Here is an 18,095-nt window from a genome sequence, read left to right as displayed (position 1 = left end):
GATAGTTAGAATACCCCCAGGGGGATACAGTCCTCAACAGCATATGCGTTGCTGAGCCCTGCTTTAGAGGATTCCATTTGGTGCAGCTACACACACACACAGGAATGGATCAGGCCCCAACATGTGTGTTGTGGATCATGACAGCAATCAAATAATAATGTGATTGTCTTGACTATGGAGAGTGAATGAGGCTTTTTTTTTTGTAAAAAAAAATGCAGCTTGTGCCATTATAAGCTATGGTGAGCCGTATTGCTTAGGAGGAAGAACATGGAGAAGGATGCTGAGATTGCAAGATGTGGGCACTCTCAGGTGAGAATGCACTATATATGTTCACACACACACACACACACACACACACACACACACACACACACACAACAGCAATGTGAAAGTGGCCATAGTACTATGATACACCTATAGATATATCTCCTGCATTTGCTTGGGCTAGTTTCACTTCTTTATGTGCTAAGAAAATATATATATACGTACCAACCTACAGTAAGTAATCACTTCATGCATCTGACAAAAGCTATGTCACCACAATTTAACTGCCACTCTTGTTTTTTGACACCGCACTAACATGGCTACCTCTCTGGATTTTCTCACATTCAGACTCCATGTTCTCAGAGAGTTCACACAAGACACTGTGGATCAGGAATAGCCAACATCCAGATGCTGTGGAAACTCCTGTAAAACCCAGCCAGTGTGACCTACAGTCATTGTTGGTGGGAGTCATGGTCCACAGTATATGGAGGGGACCAAATTGTCTACCCCTGTTCTAGGGTTGTATCCATGCTACTTCTACTCAGAGTAAACCCATTTAAATCAAAGAAATTAATCAATGCAAAGGCAGACATCATTCATGAAATACTTGGGTACTAGTTCAAGCTACACTATCCTCTTCTATCTGAACATATTTACACAAACTTATCAATGTATTATTGTCAGAATTCTACCTGAGATAAAGGCCTTGGTATATTAAAATAAGGCAGAAGCCCCCGACATACAAGCACGACTAGCTTAAGCGTAAGAACACAATTCTATAAGGTGGTATCTTATTAAGGCTTTGCCCTAATGGAAGCACTTCCACTTGCACAAAGGCAGGACCCCTGATTCTATACCTACTACTCTGATGCAACTCTTGTGCCCCTCAAAAAGCTTCTAAAGGTTGGGAAGCACCTGTAACACAGAGGCTATGTCAGGGAGACTTGCCTTGCAAGCAAAGTGCAAAAGACTAGAGCAAAGTCAAGTGAACAATATGAATGAGCCATTATCAACAGCCTACTCAATAACTAAGCCTTAGATAATTTAGGGCTGTTTCACATAATGGAGCCAGCAAGTACATTTGCCAGGAAGTAAGCTCCCCTGAGACCAATGTGCGACATCTAGGCTCTGTCTTGTATTAACCACACTCTCACCCCCTGTGTCACAATTAATGGGAGAGAGGCTCAGCAGCTCCTTTTCTTAAAAAAAAAAAAGTTCATATATGAAAAGTGCTTTCCGAAATTTAATAAATTTCTTGCAAAGTCTACAATACTGCACAAGGGCAGAAGGAGCATGAAAAATACCAGCTGATTTCTCAGAGAGTTGCTCAAGGATTCACGAAAGCCTCAACACTCCGGATGCAGTTTTGCAAGCAGAGCTTTTGATGTTATGTATGAACTCCAAGCCATCAAGATACGGTAGCCAGCAAAAGCTAAATAAGATATGTGACAGTACAAGTAATAAGGTTAAAAACCATTAAGAGGTCAACAGGCCATCAGAATGCAAGAAAACTGCATTTTGCTACAGAAAACTAGCCTAAAATTATAAACACATGGAATGAACTCAAGAAAACAACATCTCGGCATTGGCTTAACTGGAAAATAAACGTCGTTCCATTGAGATGCTCTGTAAAATGCCTACACACAATATCCTGTATATAGACCAAAAAAAGGTACCAAGTATTTTAAAGCTTAAATTAGGTAGGAGGGCAGGAGGGAATCAAGGAACAGGTAAACCAGGAATCAAAATACTTCCGGAGAAGATGTTCATTTGCCAGTTGTTCGTGGTTGAGTCTGAGAGACGTGGTAATAGCAATCTGCTGGGTTGCATCTTCCTGATGGCCCAGGTGGGCCATGTGGGCCTGGTCCTCCTGCAGCTCCAGGCGGTCCCGGCATACCAATGACTAAGCAAATAACAACAACAGCAACAATATTGTAAAACCAGCTGCATTTACTGGGTCAAGACGCTTTAAAATGTAAGATCAAAGGCATTTCTGTCATGCACTAAAGGGCAGCTTATATGCAACCAATCTTAGAAGTTATTACCCCCTCTCACAGTTCTTTTACTAATCTGCTGTCCTGGTTATTATAAATATGAACTTCTGTTTTTACCTGAAGGGCCAGGTGGACCAGGATCACCTGGCAGGCCAATTCCAGGCTCACCTCTTTCACCTTTCTGTCCTCTGTAGCCTACAGGAGATAAAAAAGGAATAAGAGTGCCCTGAAATCACAGAAGATATACTTTTCCTAACCTCTTTCCCAATATTATAATGCTTAAAAAATATAACTCCCTCCCACACTAATGATGGCAATTTAGATTGTTCTTTTTAAAACATTCCTTCCACAAATTCCCAATGAAACCGAATGGATCGTGAGATCCAAGGGCTGCTTGCTAAGTCCCCCTTTCACAATCTTCTAGAATTACCACCCTGCCTTGATTTGATCCTCCAAGAGTGGATTAGAAACCCTTCACTGAGGATGACAGCAGGCATCAAAATGGCTCATTTTTCTCTCTTAACACTTTTAAACAAACCCGATAAAAAGTTTTGACCGTGAGTTGACAGAGAATTACATACATCCATAGCAAGTGTGGCGCACAAGAAACATAATGGAATTCGCAAAGTATTACAAGAGGAATCGTAAACCTGAAAATTAGGCACCATTAAACTTTTAACTTACTTTGAAATAAATAAATAAAATAACTTTTAACTTACTTTAACTTACTTTGAAATAAAAAAGGAGAAAGAGGTTTAGGGGGAAAGGGGGCTACTGTAAGAGGAGTAGGAGGGATTCATGCTTGCTTTGAACATAGGACTCCTATGTTCAAATCCCTGCTTTGCGTGCTGGGCCGGGCCAGGCCATGCGTCACTAGAAACTGGTATTATAGTTACAGCCATTCTGGGGAGGTTGCTGAAAAATGCATAGCTTTTTCGCATGAAGATGTGCAACATGCAGCCTTGCTTACCAAGTGGATCTTCGTTTTAAATGTTATGCTTGGAGCTAGCATAGAGATCTTCTATGTGATGTAGAGCAGTGGTCCTCAACCTTGGGCCTCCAGATGTTTTTGGCCTACAACTCCCATGATCCCTAGCTAGCAGGACCAGTGGTCAGGGATGATGGGAATTGTAGTCTCAAAACATCTGGAGGCCCAAGGTTGAGGACCACTGATGTAGAGGACCCATGTGGAAAGTGGTACTACTAACAGAATGAAATGGCATCCCCAAAACTTCAGCCTTTTAACAAGAGAGAAAGAGCTTGCCACTCTTGGTGATCCGTTGCATGCATGTTTGGGCTGAAGTTGGGTCCTGGGTCTGAAAAGGCTGATTATTATTTAGACTTCTTTTGGCTTTTCCCCAGGGAAGAAGCAGCCGAGCAAGCAAATGGCAGCCAGTAGACACAGTTGCAATCATGTAGAATAAATGTGGAACCCTCCAAATGTGGCTGGACTACAGCTGCCATCATCCCTCCAGTGTGACCATACTAGCTGGAGAACACTATATTATCCGGAGGGCACAACGTTGGCTATTTCTGAATGTTATAGCTATCAGCAAGGAGGAAACCCATGTTCCTGACAAGAGAGAACATTTGAGGCGCATGTCTACCAACCAGAGTTTCCAGTGCCAGATAGGACATCTACTTTTTAGAGTTTCTGGATAGAGGCAATTAGAAGAACATGAGTGTGCATCAATATGAGTTTAACTAATGTTAACAGTAATAGGCCCCAGAAAGCTTATAGACTAGCCTTGGAGTTGTTCTATATGCCACCTAAGGGGCAAAACTCAGGAAACAGAAGGATAAATTAGATCTACTTCAATTATCTCTGAGATCTAATGGTAGAAATGTATCACAAAACACATAAATACTTGTTGTTCAACAAGTTAATTGTGATATAATTGCTGGAATAGCCTTTGATTTTAAAGCACAAAAACATGGTATTTTTGCTACCACAATGCGCCAATGTCCCTCAAAACAACTCAAGAGATGACTAAAGCTCGTATTGGGAGAACACAAAACATGCGAGGGGAGCATGCATGGCACCACAGAATGGACCAATATTAACAGACAAATAAGCAGGCACTGGAACTGAAAGCAAAACCTTTTAAAATTAAAAATGCAATAAAAACAATGGGTGGAATTCAAGGTTAGGCCTACTCAGAGCAGATACATTTAAATCAAGGAACATGACAAAGTTAGGTCTACTAATTTTACTCTGAGTAAAAGTTAGTTGAACTCTACCCGTTATCGTCATATGTTAGTTGTGAAATCTGTGTCCTTTGGGGTAGAGCTGTACAAAATACTGTTGACCTTCAATTACCATGATTATTTTTTATATAAATATATTTGCCAGAAATGTGGTAAACTTTGTTTTAATTCCGACTCTTTCGCACCATAATTGGGGCATCTATTGCATTTCCCAATTGTTACACTGCCTCGGTTTTCTTTAGTCTTACAATAAGTAGCATTTTATATGATAAAAATGCTCTGTTGAGCTATACATTAAAACAAAGAGGGCAATCCTCCTGCACATTTATCTGTAGAATCTCTACATGCAACATCCATAAAGAAATAAAACAATATTAATAATAAATCGCCTTCAAAATTCCTACTTGGAATCACATGTACAGAATGAAAATGCATCACAAAGAATCAATACAGGCTGAGAAGTTCTGTGTACATTCAAGTAACTAAAGAAAGCTAATAACACAACTATCTGATCACATTTTAAGGTTATGAATGGTGTAAAACAAAGCTCAGTTACATATAAACCAATGCTTTTGTGCACCGCTGAGTAACAAAAATAACTGCACATTTAATAAAACATTTCATGAACAACTTTCTAAACTTCTTTATTTTACAGAATCAAAACACTGAGAAAAAACATTTAGATATGTAATAACACCACCGTTAAAGAACAATCCAAAAACAGATCTCTAGCAGTACAGTAGATTTTACATGAGGTATATTTTACTAATGATTAAACTTCTGGAGTTTAAATTCACAGTCTACCTGAGTGAGATTTTAAGTTTGCTTTAGAGCTATGAAACAAGGTTCTTAACAGGCTGGCCAGAAGACTGGGCTCCTGCACTTTCAATAGTTCTGCACAAGAGGGAATTTCAAAAAGTTTAGCTTTTTATTAAAGACACCCCCCCCCCAAAAAATGGCTATAGAACAAAGAAGTTGATTTAGCACCTATACCAACTAGTTATAATGCTGCAGTAAATATAATCAGAAATTTGCAATGTTTAATGTCAACATTTACAGTAAAAATGTATTATTATTTTTTAAACATACAGTATCACATTACTGTAATCTCTCAACCCATGATAACATACTGGAAGTGTAGAAGAGAATTAGGCTGTGATTTCATACAGCTTAATTTTACTTGGGAGATGTGCTTACATCTGAATAAATGTGTACAGGATTGCACTGCAAAGGACTTGTTCAGATAAACAAGCAGTACTTATCTCAAAGTGACTGTGTATACATGGCCACTTGCACAAACTAAAGTGTTTATCAGTCATGCCCACAAGAACAGCTGCACCCATGGCTGTGGAAGTCTGGGGTGGGGTGAGCCACTGAGATTGAGGAAACGCCTGCTGAAACTGCTAGAAACCTCTAGAAATCTCTTTAATACTCTGTGTAGAAAACAATGTTGAATAAATCACATTAAAGAGCTTCTCCATTTATGTTCATTTCTATATTTCTATATTTCCATTGGGAACATACACCTGTTGCTCTACAATCTTGTTAAAGAGAAAAACGTACAGTTGTACCTCAGAAGTCGAACAGAATCCGTTCCGGAACTCCATCCGACTCCCAAAATGTTCGGAAACCAAGGCGTGGCTTCCAATTGGCTGCAGGAAGCTCCTGCAGCCAATCGGAAGCCGTGTTGGACGTTTGGGTTCCAAAGAACGTTTGCAAACCGGAACATTCAGTTTGCTGCATTCGGGAGCCAAAATGTTCGACTCGTGAGGCGTTCGCGAACCAAGGTTCAACTGCATTGGACTGTGAAGATTTTTGAAAACAGAGCCCTCTTTAGGTGCAGTTCAGCACACTGTTCACTTTTGGGTAGTTTAATAATACATTGTTCTCTTACGGATTCTTGTTGATAATTAGATTCAGAGGCTCAATTGATGTCACAGGACCCTACTCTACCTCATACTTTCCCTAAATGTTAATCCAAACCACATAAAACTATATAATTGTAACTACAGCTATTTTTTCTAGAAAAAGAGGTCCCAGAATGAATCATGAAAGCTTCCCTCGTTCTCTCAGAATGGCAATGGCCCTCACCTGAGAGGTGCTGGAACTGAATTCTGGCGGTTTATGGCTGGACCCCCCCCCCATTTTAACCTTCCAGGACTCTTTTTTTTGGGGGGGGGAATAATCTATGAGCGTGCAAATCTTTTGAAATATATTTTAATATTTATGTTCTGTGTGAATCTAGCTCAGAACCTTCTCATTAATCCAAAAGCCATATACTTGGGGGGGGGCATTTTTAGACAATTTCCCTAATGATCCAGTGTTACCTGACAGAGATATTTACTCAATGAACAAAATAATTTTCTTTATACTAACTTTTATTCCAGTAAATAGCAAATGGACATAAAAAGTTTCCTGATTTATCTCTGTATATGCAAAATAACTTCCCTCAAAGGGGGTAGACAACAAACATCTGGGGGGGGGAGCTAAAGGCATATTTTGGTGGAACTAATGCTGCTTTAGAAGTTTTCCTTTAGTATTTTTTCCCTAGTTTTGACCCGCTGACCCTTTGCAATCAGTACAACTTAAACTTTGCCAGAAGCAAACCCCACAAAACATTCTCTTGCATACCCCACAACCACAATAACTCTGTTTCTATGTTTATTGCTTTATTATAAAGGCAAAATAGTAACAGTGCATAGCACCATTTTAAACTGTTTTGATTTTGTTCATTGTCTACATTGTTTCTCTATAACCAGGCCTGTGGCTGATTAAACATTCTACGGCCTTTTAAATGTGTTCACGGAAGCAGGGTTATTGGTTTGGCTTTTCTGCTTTTACTTTTGTTTTTATTACGCATTTTGCATTTTTATCTTGTGACCTTCGGATAAAGGGTGGTATGCAAATTTAATCTATACAAATAAAAATGTAAAGATAACCTTGTGCAAAATCGATAATCTCCAAAAGTGCTTGACCGATTGCTTTGAAATTTTGACACATTGGCACACTGTACACAAGGGTTTTCATATACCTAGATTATATAGATGTCTCACCTGTGACAGGTAAAAATATGCTTTTTTAGAAAAACGCCATCTGCTGGATGTCAAAGCAGCACAGCTGAGGCAACACAGGATGTCACAGCTGCTGCCATTGGCTACAAACTATCTGTGACATCACAATAACATGGCATTGCCCAGCAAGCACAGCTGAGGATGCTGCATCATAATCTTTGGCCTCAGCTGCTGCCATTAGCTGAAGACTATCTGTGACATCACAAAAAACATGGCAACTTACTGAATATAAATGTGCGAGCGCGCAGAGGCTGCTGGGTGTGGCTGTCGGGAGGGTGGGGGCCGAATCCTGTCCCTTTGCCCTATGGGACCCGCCGTGGGAACCAGCCAGAACCTCCCCAAGATGTGCATGGGGTATGCAAGGGGGAGAGAGGGAGGGGATGGGGTGGTCAATGTCGTCACGCGGGAGGATTCTAACATCACACAGTGGGGGGGCAGAGAGAGGGGTGTCGTGATGTCATGCAGCAGGGGTGGGGAATGGGGGCGCTGAGTGGTGGAGGCCCATGGGTTTGGGGAGGATGAATGGGTCAGGAACAGGGTGGGAGGATTTTCTACAACGCGCGTGGGTGGAGGCGTTGCTTTCCCATTTAACATACTGAGCCACAGCAATGCGTGGCCAGGAACAACTAGTAAATAATAATAAATCAATTAATTACAAGGAAAGGGGTACTGAAGCCAAATCTTCCACATATGGCAGATAATTCCTTTTGCCATGAAAGCCGTTCTCAGATCTATGGGAACTGATAGTGGTTATGAAATGATGGAATTCTGCACATGATCAAAGTTATTTTGTTATTGCTCCGTATTGGGGGGGGGGAACCCTAGTGAGCACAGGCTCAGATTAAGCCTGTTGATGTTGTTTTTAGGATGTGTCCATGTACATAAAAAGAACAAGGAATGCTGCCTTAAACTGAGTAGTCTATACTAACTGGCAGGCCCTCTCTAGGGTTTCGGACAGAGGACATTCCCAGCCCTACTTGAAGATGCCAGGAATTGAAGGTCGGGGGCTAGCACTCTGCCGCCTGTGCGATGCGCATGCCCCTGGTTCTGGGTGCAGGTGTTTCTCCTCACCCAGTGTAACCTGCTGTGTGTTCCAACAGTAGAAAGCCAAGTCTGTAGGTGAATAGTAACTACCATGAGATTTAAAGCAGCTCTCTTTTTTAGATCTAGAATATTAAGCTTGCACATGTAGTATTACATATAAAAAATAAGGGATAATTCAGACAAAGTCAAGCACATTTAAGACTCTTTGATTTCTGTGCAAAGTATGAATATATGTTGTATATGTTATCCTTTGAAGCTTAACCCTGCCTCTCTTAGGTTGGCAGGAAACAGAAATCTATAGAAGCATTTTGCCTGTTTAATACTTTATATGTCACATTTTATTACTGGCTGTGGAAGGCTGGGGCAAACCAGGGCAGCAGGGGAGACAATCACAGCAGCTCTTTCTATGCACATATGTTTGCTGTTGTGCTTTTATTAATCTCTCTCTTTTTCCCTCAGTGTAGATCAGACATCCACTTTATGTATTGCATTGATCTGATTCAAGGAATAGTGCAGCAAAACCCAACACAACAGAGTGACTTGTAGTACATACCTTAAATACTATTTGTTTGTTGTGGTATACATTTTTTTAAGGGGCCAGAGACCACACTGTCAGATACACAAAGCTTCTTCCACAATAGAATTGTTAATCTTTAAGGTGCCTTTATAGGAGATTTATTAAGAATGGACTAGCCTTGGGAAAGATTTCTGAATGAATTATGAAATGGTAAAATATTGATTACATAGGTGCATCTTCTTCTAATTATATATAATGATTTGCAATTCAAAATGCATGGTTCCTTCCAATGTTTTAAAAATCATAGTGCTCTTGGCGTGTCATATGTCATACAAGAGAGTATGTCATATACAAGCAGCAACCATAGAATCTCCTTACAACTAAAGCAGTAAAAGCAGCTTTATCTCTCCCCACCACCACCACCCTACCCCACACATTTTCCCCATGAAGTGTAGTTCCCCAAGTCTTCACTTCGGCACACACACCGACGTGAAGGAGTTTCACATTATAGCTTGGCTTGTTTCTTGGTTACGTCTTAAAACGATCCACTGTGCGCAACCCTCATGAAAACAATCTTAGCAGAGACATTCAAGTCGACCATTTACAACAATTTGCATACTTAGATGATGAGCAAACCACTTGTGGTTAAAAAAAAAAAATTCTGTAAGTCCCCCTTTAAGGCTCTCCTCGATCCTTTCATCCTGCTTCTTCTCATTCTGAGCCCATCACACTTTTCAACCTTCAGTCAAGGATTTGCTCTTATCAGCCTCTATAGCCTTTATTCTTCTCACAGGGTTTGCGTTTCCACATTTCTTCAGCTTTGCTTTCATGTTCTTCACTCCAGTCTGACTTGCTCTGACTCCAGAGCAGACCAAACTAACAAAAGATAATAATTAAGAACTACCTATATTCATATATGGTTCATTATTTACTACCCCCCGCCCCCGTTTTTATTTTTATTTTTACAGCATGTATTCTAATTATTCTCCCTGTAAATCTAAATTGGCAATATTGGGGGTGTGTCAAGGATACATACTGAGGAGGTCTGATTCACTGGCATCTGGATGAGGCTGAACAAATATGAATAAATCACAGATTTCCCCCACGCAGTTAATCAATACTGTCTTTTACAATCTGACAAGGAATGTGTATGCTAGATATGTTGCAAATCTAATTATGAAAATGTGAATATAATTAGATTTGCAATAAGAATGATGCACTGTAACGTTCAAGTTTTAGATTTCCACCCTATACATTAATTTTTCATATTTTACAGATTGGAGCCACAGAACTACAGACTCTGTAGCTTAAATAACTGATTTGTGATATGATGCTCTCATTATTAGGTTTGGTCTGAGTACTGCAAGTTTAGGAAAGGTGTGTATCAGTATCCTAATGTTAAAAGTTATTACGATTATTATGCATTGATTAGAAGTTTTTAATATACAAGAACACACACCTACTATGTGTTAATATATTGGTCTAGTCTGGAAAACAGTAGTATGGATTCAAAAGTTAATCATTAGGAAGCTAAATGTATATAGTTCCACCCAACTCTGAAGATATATTTTTTAAATAAAATACATAGGCATTTGTTTTGGAAGCCCTACCTGGAGGTCCAGGTTCTCCGGGTGGCCCAGGTAACCCATCTTTTCCTGGAAGACCTGGTTTCCCATGAGTTTGGGAAGCAAGCATGGCAGCGGGCAATTTGAGCTGAGACACAAACTGAGCCATCCTCTCTTCAATAATATACATATTAAAAAAACCAAACGAAAAGCATGAATTACATTAGATGACTGAGCACACTTAAAACAAGTGATAGCTATTCCATTCAGACAAATATTTTAAAAGTAGCCGAGCTTCAAATTATTACTCATCCATCAACTTCAAAAGCAATACAGTATTCCAATTTCCTAAACAACCAAACTGTTGGTGCTGTTCATACAGTAATATGCAATGGGGTAAAACAGTAGCTTCAGGAGATAATTTCAACCAGGAAAATGGTTAGGGAGTAGAGTTTAAGCTCCCTATCTTCCACAAAACCAAAGGCTTGGTCCAAGTTCGACACCTAGGCAGATGTGTTTGTCATTTTTTAAAAAAAAAGGGGGGGGCGATCCCATCACAGAACTTCCACCATCTCCTGTCCTTGTGTCCTGACGCTGATTGAACCCTCTCCTTCCCCTACCCTGACTCAGCATAAGCATAAGCATACAGATGTGTGCATAGGTATGCACACCAGGCCATTTTATGTCCCTTATCCATCTGATCCTAAAGAGGTGATGGAAACTATGAAGTGATCCCTGAGGTCAGTAAAAATGAACTCAATGTGAGTAAACAGACAGAGAAGAGAAGTAGTCTTTTTTTGGCACCACCCGTTTCAGGAATAAGTGCACAACATATTCTATTTTCTGGATAGGACAGCGCTGCCCACAAAAGATCAGACTTGCAGTTTGGGATTGCTTCTGGACCCAGTCGTTATTCCAGGGTGCTCAAGTGGCAGCACTTGGCCAAGGACATATTTTTCCAGCTTAGGGCTGAGGCTGCTGCTGTAGCAGTACCATTTCTTAGAGGAGGCAACAGTCCTTCATAGCACAATGCTCATGGTAATAGCCAGTCTAGACTACTATAGTCATGTGTGCTGTATATTGGGCTAACTTGGAAGGTGGTTCACAAAATTCAATTGATCCAAATGATCCAAATTCTTAACGGGGAATGATGACACAGAGTGGCTGGGGAAACCCAGCCAGATGGGCGGGGTATAAATAATAAATTATTATTATTAACAAGTTGCACTGGTTATTACTGTCTATCAGCTCCATCTGGTACGCAGGCTGAGACCCTACCTGCCTGCAGGCTGTCTCGCCAGATTGGTGCATGCTCTAGTTATCTCCCGCTTCGACTACTGCAATGCGCTCTACATGGGGCTACCTTTGAAGGGGACCTGGAAACTGCAATTAATCCAGAAAGCGGCAGCTACACTGGTGACTGGGAGGAGCCGCCGAGACCACATTAACACCGGTCATGAAAGATCTACATTGGCTCCCAGTACGTTTCCAAGCACAATTCAAAGTGTTGGTGCTGACCTTTAAAGCCCTAAATGGCCTCGGTCCAGTATACCTGAAGGAGCGTCTCCACCCCCATCGTTCTGCCCGGACACTGAGGTCCAGCGCCGAGGGCCTTCTGGCGGTTCCCTCGCTGCAAGAAGCCAAGTTGCAAGGAACCAGGCAGAGGGCCCTCTCGGTGGTGGCGCCCACCCTGTGGAACGCCCTCCCATCAGATGTCAAAGAGAAAAACAGTCACCAGATTTTTAGAAGACATCTGAAGGCAGCCCTGCTTAGGGAGGCTTTAAATGTTTAATAGATTATTTTATTTCATTTTCTGTTGGAAGCCGCCCAGAGTGGCTGGGGAAACCCAGCCAAATGGGCAGGGTATGTATGTATGTATGTATGTATGTATGTATGTATGTATGTATGTATAAATAAATAATAGTAACAACAACAACAACAATTCTATTGTTTCCGCCAGTGCTTTTCTTCTGGGGGGAGGTGCCGGTACTGCATACCTCTGGGTACCCCCAGAAAAAAAGCACTGGTTTCTGCACTCTATTTAAGGTGCTGGTGCTAACATTTAAAGCACTAGATAAGAATTACCCAACATGGTGCCCTCTGTGTTGGGCCATACCTGACCACTGGCCCTGTTGGTTGAGTTTTGGAGGGCACCATGTTGACTACCCCTGAATAAAAAATATATGGGGCTTGTGCTATCTCCCTTTGCAGGGACAAATTAGCTGTGATGAAGAAGATCCATGATTAGGATCACATGAAGTTTAAAGACATTAACAACAGCCACAGAGTTGGGGCAGAGATTAGATTGGGACAGTGGTGCTGAGGGGGGAGAGATTTTAATCTGCCCCTCTGTATTGTCTTCTTGACTGCTGCAATTTGCCCCCCTGGAGGTAAAACACAATCCTATGGGTCTGGTCTACTAAGTGCCTTATGATGATGCTCTTCCATGCTCACTGTTGTCTGACATTCATGGGAATCTGCCTTCTACAGAGTCAGGCCAATGGTTCATCTAGCTCAGTTATGTCCACACTGACCGGCAGCAGCTCTCTGGGGTTCCGTTCAGGCAGGGATTTCCCCGCAGCCCCACCTAGAGATGCCATGGATTGAACTAGGGAGTTTCTGCATGCAAAGCAGTTTCCTCAAAGAACTGCTAATTGAAACATTTACTCATTTAGGCGGAAATAATAACAATTATTTTGTAGCAATCTAAAGGCCATTAGTGTACACAGTATGTGAATTAATCAGAATCTGCGCAGTTTAACTACTTGTATAAGTGCAGCTGAATCCCCGCCCCCACTTCCGAAGGCTATGTACAATGGGTACATAAATCAAAGGTGGAAGCAAATATTACCACTGTAGTAATTTTCTTAACATCATGCTTTCTGATATGTCATTTCCTCACCTTCAAAAACTCTAAGGACCTCTTGCCTGATATATTTTTTCATTTCTTCAAATGAAGCTGAGTCAGCCTGGCAAAGACATGAAAAGAAAAGTATGGATAGGTGTTGTCCACATCAAAATAAGGCAAACAGAATTTCGAATTTTGTTTCTCAGTGTCCATTAAGAGCTTTGGAACAGTACAGGCAGCGGTAGCTTCTGTTCCTGGCCCCATTTTGCATGGTGGTCCCATTCCTGGCCCCTGTGCGCATCAGCGGAGCACATACAAGAGAGCCCTGCTCCCTTCCACCCCCCTTCCGCCCTCTTCTGGGTTCAAAGGAACCTGCGCATCAGTGATTGCATGCCAATTGGATGTGCCTAAAATGGCCGCCGCCTGTACAAACATTTCTAAAGATTCTAGTTTAAGGGAGAGGATTGCAACATTTATAACATTAGCTTAATTTACTTGTCCTTAGAAACAGGTGTTTCTCTTCAAGAGCCAATTACCTTACCGGTAAGCCTGGGACACCTGGTGAACCTGGAGGGCCCTTATGCCCCGGCGATCCGGGATTCCCTTTGTTCCCTGAGGGGCCCATGGGCCCTACAGACCCTTTCTCTCCTGGAAGGCCTGGCTTTCCTCTTTCGCCCTGCAGGCCCCTGTCTCCTGGTATGCCTTGATCCCCCTGTGCAAAACAGAGACAACAATTTGTCACCTTCGTCTATGTGACTCTTGTCTTCATTGCTGAGTTAAGTGCGCTGAAAACTATTGCGTTCAACTGAAACACGATTTGCAAAGAAAACACTTAAAGATGTTTCTGGCAGGCTGCTTTAGATGAAAAAGCGAATGCCAATGCTTCTATTTCCACTCTTGCTGTAACATCTGAGCTCCGCAAAAATAAAAACGAATGCCTGTAGGAAGTTACAAGTAGATAATTCAGAGATGATGACAGGCAAGTGTTGTTTTTCAGTACCAGAACGGTCTTTTGAGGAAGACAGTGCCACGCCTAATCAAAAATCTCCCTGCAGTGATGCCCAAGAAGCTAATGGGAAATCTAATTGTGAGCAAAATATGATAATAGCATGAGAAAGACTTGAAATGAGGTGCATATAAATATACACATGTTTCAAGAATCTTACTGTGGCATGTAGTACAGGACATAAATCCTTAAATGTTAGAGAGTTACATATGGGTGGCCTTTTTCGTTCCATAATTGTGTAGAACAGTAAAAACTGTCCAGGGAACAATGGGTTGCGGCCAATGCTGTATGTCTGCTCACCCACCCAAAATGAAAAAGGGAAAGAACAGTGAAAAGGAAACAGAAGAGCAAATGAACACTGGGGTGAAGGGAGACCATGAACATACAGGGATGGGGAACCTGTGACCCACCAGATATTGGTAGGCTGCAGCTGATCTCATCCCTGACCACTGGCCATGCTGACCGGGGCCAATGGTTGGTAATTGGAGCCCACATCATCTGGAGAGCTATAGGTCCCCCACCTCTGATGTAAAGAATATACATGGAACAAACTAATAAGGAAACATGGGGTGTGGACATTCCCATATACAGGGGTTCAGGTTTGAAAATAATAATCTTATTCAGGGGTTATGTTCAGCTTTGGTGATAAAGGATTAGGTTATTTAGTTCTCATGGGGGTGAATGATTAACAAATATTTAATTCCTTGGGGAGCAAAAATCAATCAAATTCTGGAAGTCTAATCAGTAATGGTTTTCTTATCTGTATCTGCTTGCTCATTTTCGTTGGTTGTAAAGAACTGCATCCTAAAAATGAACTGCTAGTCTGAAGAAGTGTGCATGCACACAAAAGCTTATACCAGGCACCCCCAAACTTCGGCCCCCCAGATGTTTTGGACTACAATTCCCATCTTCCCTGACCACTGGTCCTGTTAGCTAGGGATCATGGGAGTTGTAGGCCAAAACATCTGGATGGCCGCAGTTTGGGGATGCCTGGCTTATACCAAGAACATACTTACCAGTAGTTGGTCTCTAAGGTGCTACTGGACAAGTTTTTATATTTATATATATATATTTCAACTGCATCAGACCAACACGCCTACCTACCCGATGCTAGTCTGCTATTAGGGTTAATCTAAAGCTTTGTGAATATACTTTTGGACATTTACTGTGCAATCATATGCAATGCATGCCTATTCTGAAGTAAGTCCCACTGAGTGCAGAATTGCAGCCTTAATGGAAAAAAGAGGGATTCCCATGAAGGCCACAAATGTTTCTTCCCTCTCCATAGTCTTCAACTGTGCACTGAAAGGACAAATTGTACAGCAAATATACATTAGAAGAACATGAAGTGGGGTGGGGAAAAGAAGCATGACAACTTGCCCTCTGAAAACTGGTACTGAATTAGGATTTCATAAAATGTTTGACTCATTTAAATTATGCTAAATATTTTGCAACTAACTATGGATGTGGTGAGAAAAGGGCAGAGAGAAAATTAAGTATCACAGGCAAAGGTTGAAAACCTTCATGCCAACCAATTTGACCTCTAAATCAGTTTGATTTCCACTGGCTTAATCTTTGCTACTAACTATAATTGAGACTTCAGTTCAAGGACTCCTATGACTTGTGATACAATTTTGGACTAATTGAATCTACAAGGTATTCATAATTAGAGTTCAAATAGTTATGATTAAATATTGAGTGGGAGCAAAGTTAAAACCTTTGCAATCTAACCCTTCAAACCAATTGACAGTCCAAAATACTTACAAATTATTCAAATAATCCACAGTATAATTCTAGATACTGATAACGGTTTGAGAGTAGAGGCTGCTAATATTTGAAATGCTGCAGCACCCTGTTCTTGAAAAAAAATGATGATAATCAAATAACCAAACCTCTATGTAAAAATATAACTTACTCGTTCTCCTTTGGGGCCTCTGTCACCAGGCTTACCCAATAAACCCTGGAAAAGGGAAGACAGTCTTAAGAATGCAAGCCTCTAGGTACGAGAGTTTAGATACTGATCTTCCACTGTGGCCCAATGCAGAAGAATTATAATTTGCATAGAACCCAGATTGAACAAACCATGGCTTTCCTACCTGAGGGCCAGGTAATCCATCCTTTCCATTTATGCCCTAGGAAAAATAATAATGATATTTCTATTACAAAAGACTTTTGGTCTCTTATAAGCTATACATATATTGTATATGACTGGCATGTGAGTGAGAAGGGAGAGATAATGAGGGTGGAATGTGGTTGACTAAACAACGGCAGAAGTTTGAATAAAGCAAAATGGCAGTTAAACAACGTCTTAGGTTAGACTATGGAATATTGAGGGCTCCACATTCTTTGTCTCTCACACATGAGGCAGTTGAGGAATGGAAGAGGGAGAAGAAGTTTGAGTACAGTGAGAAGGGAGAAACACTGAAAAGAAAAAAGTGGCTGTTTTAAACAATGGAAGAAGTTTGAATAACATGGGGATGGAGACACACTGAAAGGAAAATGGTGGTTTTGGACTACAACTCCCAGCATCCCTAGCTAGCAGGACCAATGGTCAGGAATGATGGGAACTGTAGTTCAAAAACAGCTGGAGACCCAAGTTTGGGAAATTCTGTACTAGTATGCAGTACGCTGAATTACTTACTGGAATTCCAGCTGGCCCTTCTGGTCCAGGAAAGCCAATATCTCCAACAGGGCCCCTTTCACCCTAAAGGTAACAAAAGAATAACACATTTCTGACAATTGAAGAAAACAAGAATGCCAGTACTACAAGGAAGCCCTCAAAGGTACGTGCACTTACTGGTTCACCAGGGATCCCTGGTGGTCCTGGAGCACCATGCTTTCCCTGTGGAAATTAAGAAAAATGAGATTATTAAGAATATGAAATGAAACATCGGTAATTCACTGTGAATGTTCTTACCAGCTGAGGTCAATAAGATACCCAATATGCCAAGTTATATCTACCAACAACCATGAGAAACACGTGATAGATGTTTGGGCCAACCCTGCGAGTTCTGGCAAAGCTTGAGGCAGATGGCAAATACAGCCTCCCACCCCGAAAGCGTCTACTTGGGTCAAAGGAGAAAAATCAAGGATTCAGATCAGTGGTACTTCAGGAAAGGATACCGACTGCAGGTGCTGGTGGATGTGAGGGTGTGAGGGTGATCTGGCTGCGACATCTGTCACCCCATTGATCGCCAGGGTTGATTCGGCTGATCTGGCAGGCTAGGCGGGTGTCCCCTTCCTCCCTCATCGCTCCATGTGCGTCCCTCCCAAAGCTGCGTGCTCGGTGGAAGAGGACGACCATCCCAGATAGGAGGAGTGTACCGTTCTTCGCTCCCCTGCTAGAACCTCCAAACAGTGGTACTTAAGGAAAGGACTACAGAGTGACTGCAGGTGCTGGTGAAATTTCACATCATAATGAAGCATTATGATGTCACTGGTCCTCTCAGGGAGTCAGATGTCATTTTATTTTTGAGGAAGAGGAGAAAAAAATGAGACACTAGAAAAAGTGTTGTGCTAATCCAAGAAGGAATAAAGAGGGAATGAACATTTGTGGTTAATCTAAGGGTCTGCTTCAC

General features: G+C 41.5%; 1 protein-coding gene across 2 annotated transcripts in view; it reads right to left on the bottom strand.

The window, feature by feature from the left end:
* Positions 1–208: 208 nt before the first annotated feature.
* COL19A1 (collagen type XIX alpha 1 chain) overlaps positions 209–18,095 on the bottom strand; it is a 175,447-nt gene continuing 157,560 nt past the window's right edge. Inside the window, exons 40-48 of one of the 2 annotated variants that reach the window (XM_035109681.3) lie at positions 17,315–17,359; positions 17,159–17,221; positions 16,614–16,649; positions 16,433–16,477; positions 14,053–14,223; positions 13,566–13,632; positions 10,709–10,837; positions 2,376–2,453; positions 209–2,167 (exon numbers count right to left, since the gene is read on the bottom strand). In XM_035109681.3, coding sequence (XP_034965572.3) covers positions 2,031–2,167; positions 2,376–2,453; positions 10,709–10,837; positions 13,566–13,632; positions 14,053–14,223; positions 16,433–16,477; positions 16,614–16,649; positions 17,159–17,221; positions 17,315–17,359 — 771 coding nt within the window. In that variant the 3' untranslated portion in view covers positions 209–2,030. Of the gene's footprint in view, positions 2,168–2,375; positions 2,454–9,787; positions 9,975–10,708; positions 10,838–13,565; positions 13,633–14,052; positions 14,224–16,432; positions 16,478–16,613; positions 16,650–17,158; positions 17,222–17,314; positions 17,360–18,095 lie in introns of those variants that run through there. The other variant, XM_088665845.1, reaches the window with a different exon arrangement.

This window comes from Zootoca vivipara, chromosome 3 (genome assembly GCF_965207765.1).
Source record: "Zootoca vivipara chromosome 3, rZooViv2.hap1.1, whole genome shotgun sequence".
NCBI classification, from domain to species: Eukaryota; Metazoa; Chordata; class Lepidosauria; order Squamata; family Lacertidae; genus Zootoca; species Zootoca vivipara.
This window is presented reverse-complemented; position numbering and strand designations above follow the sequence as displayed.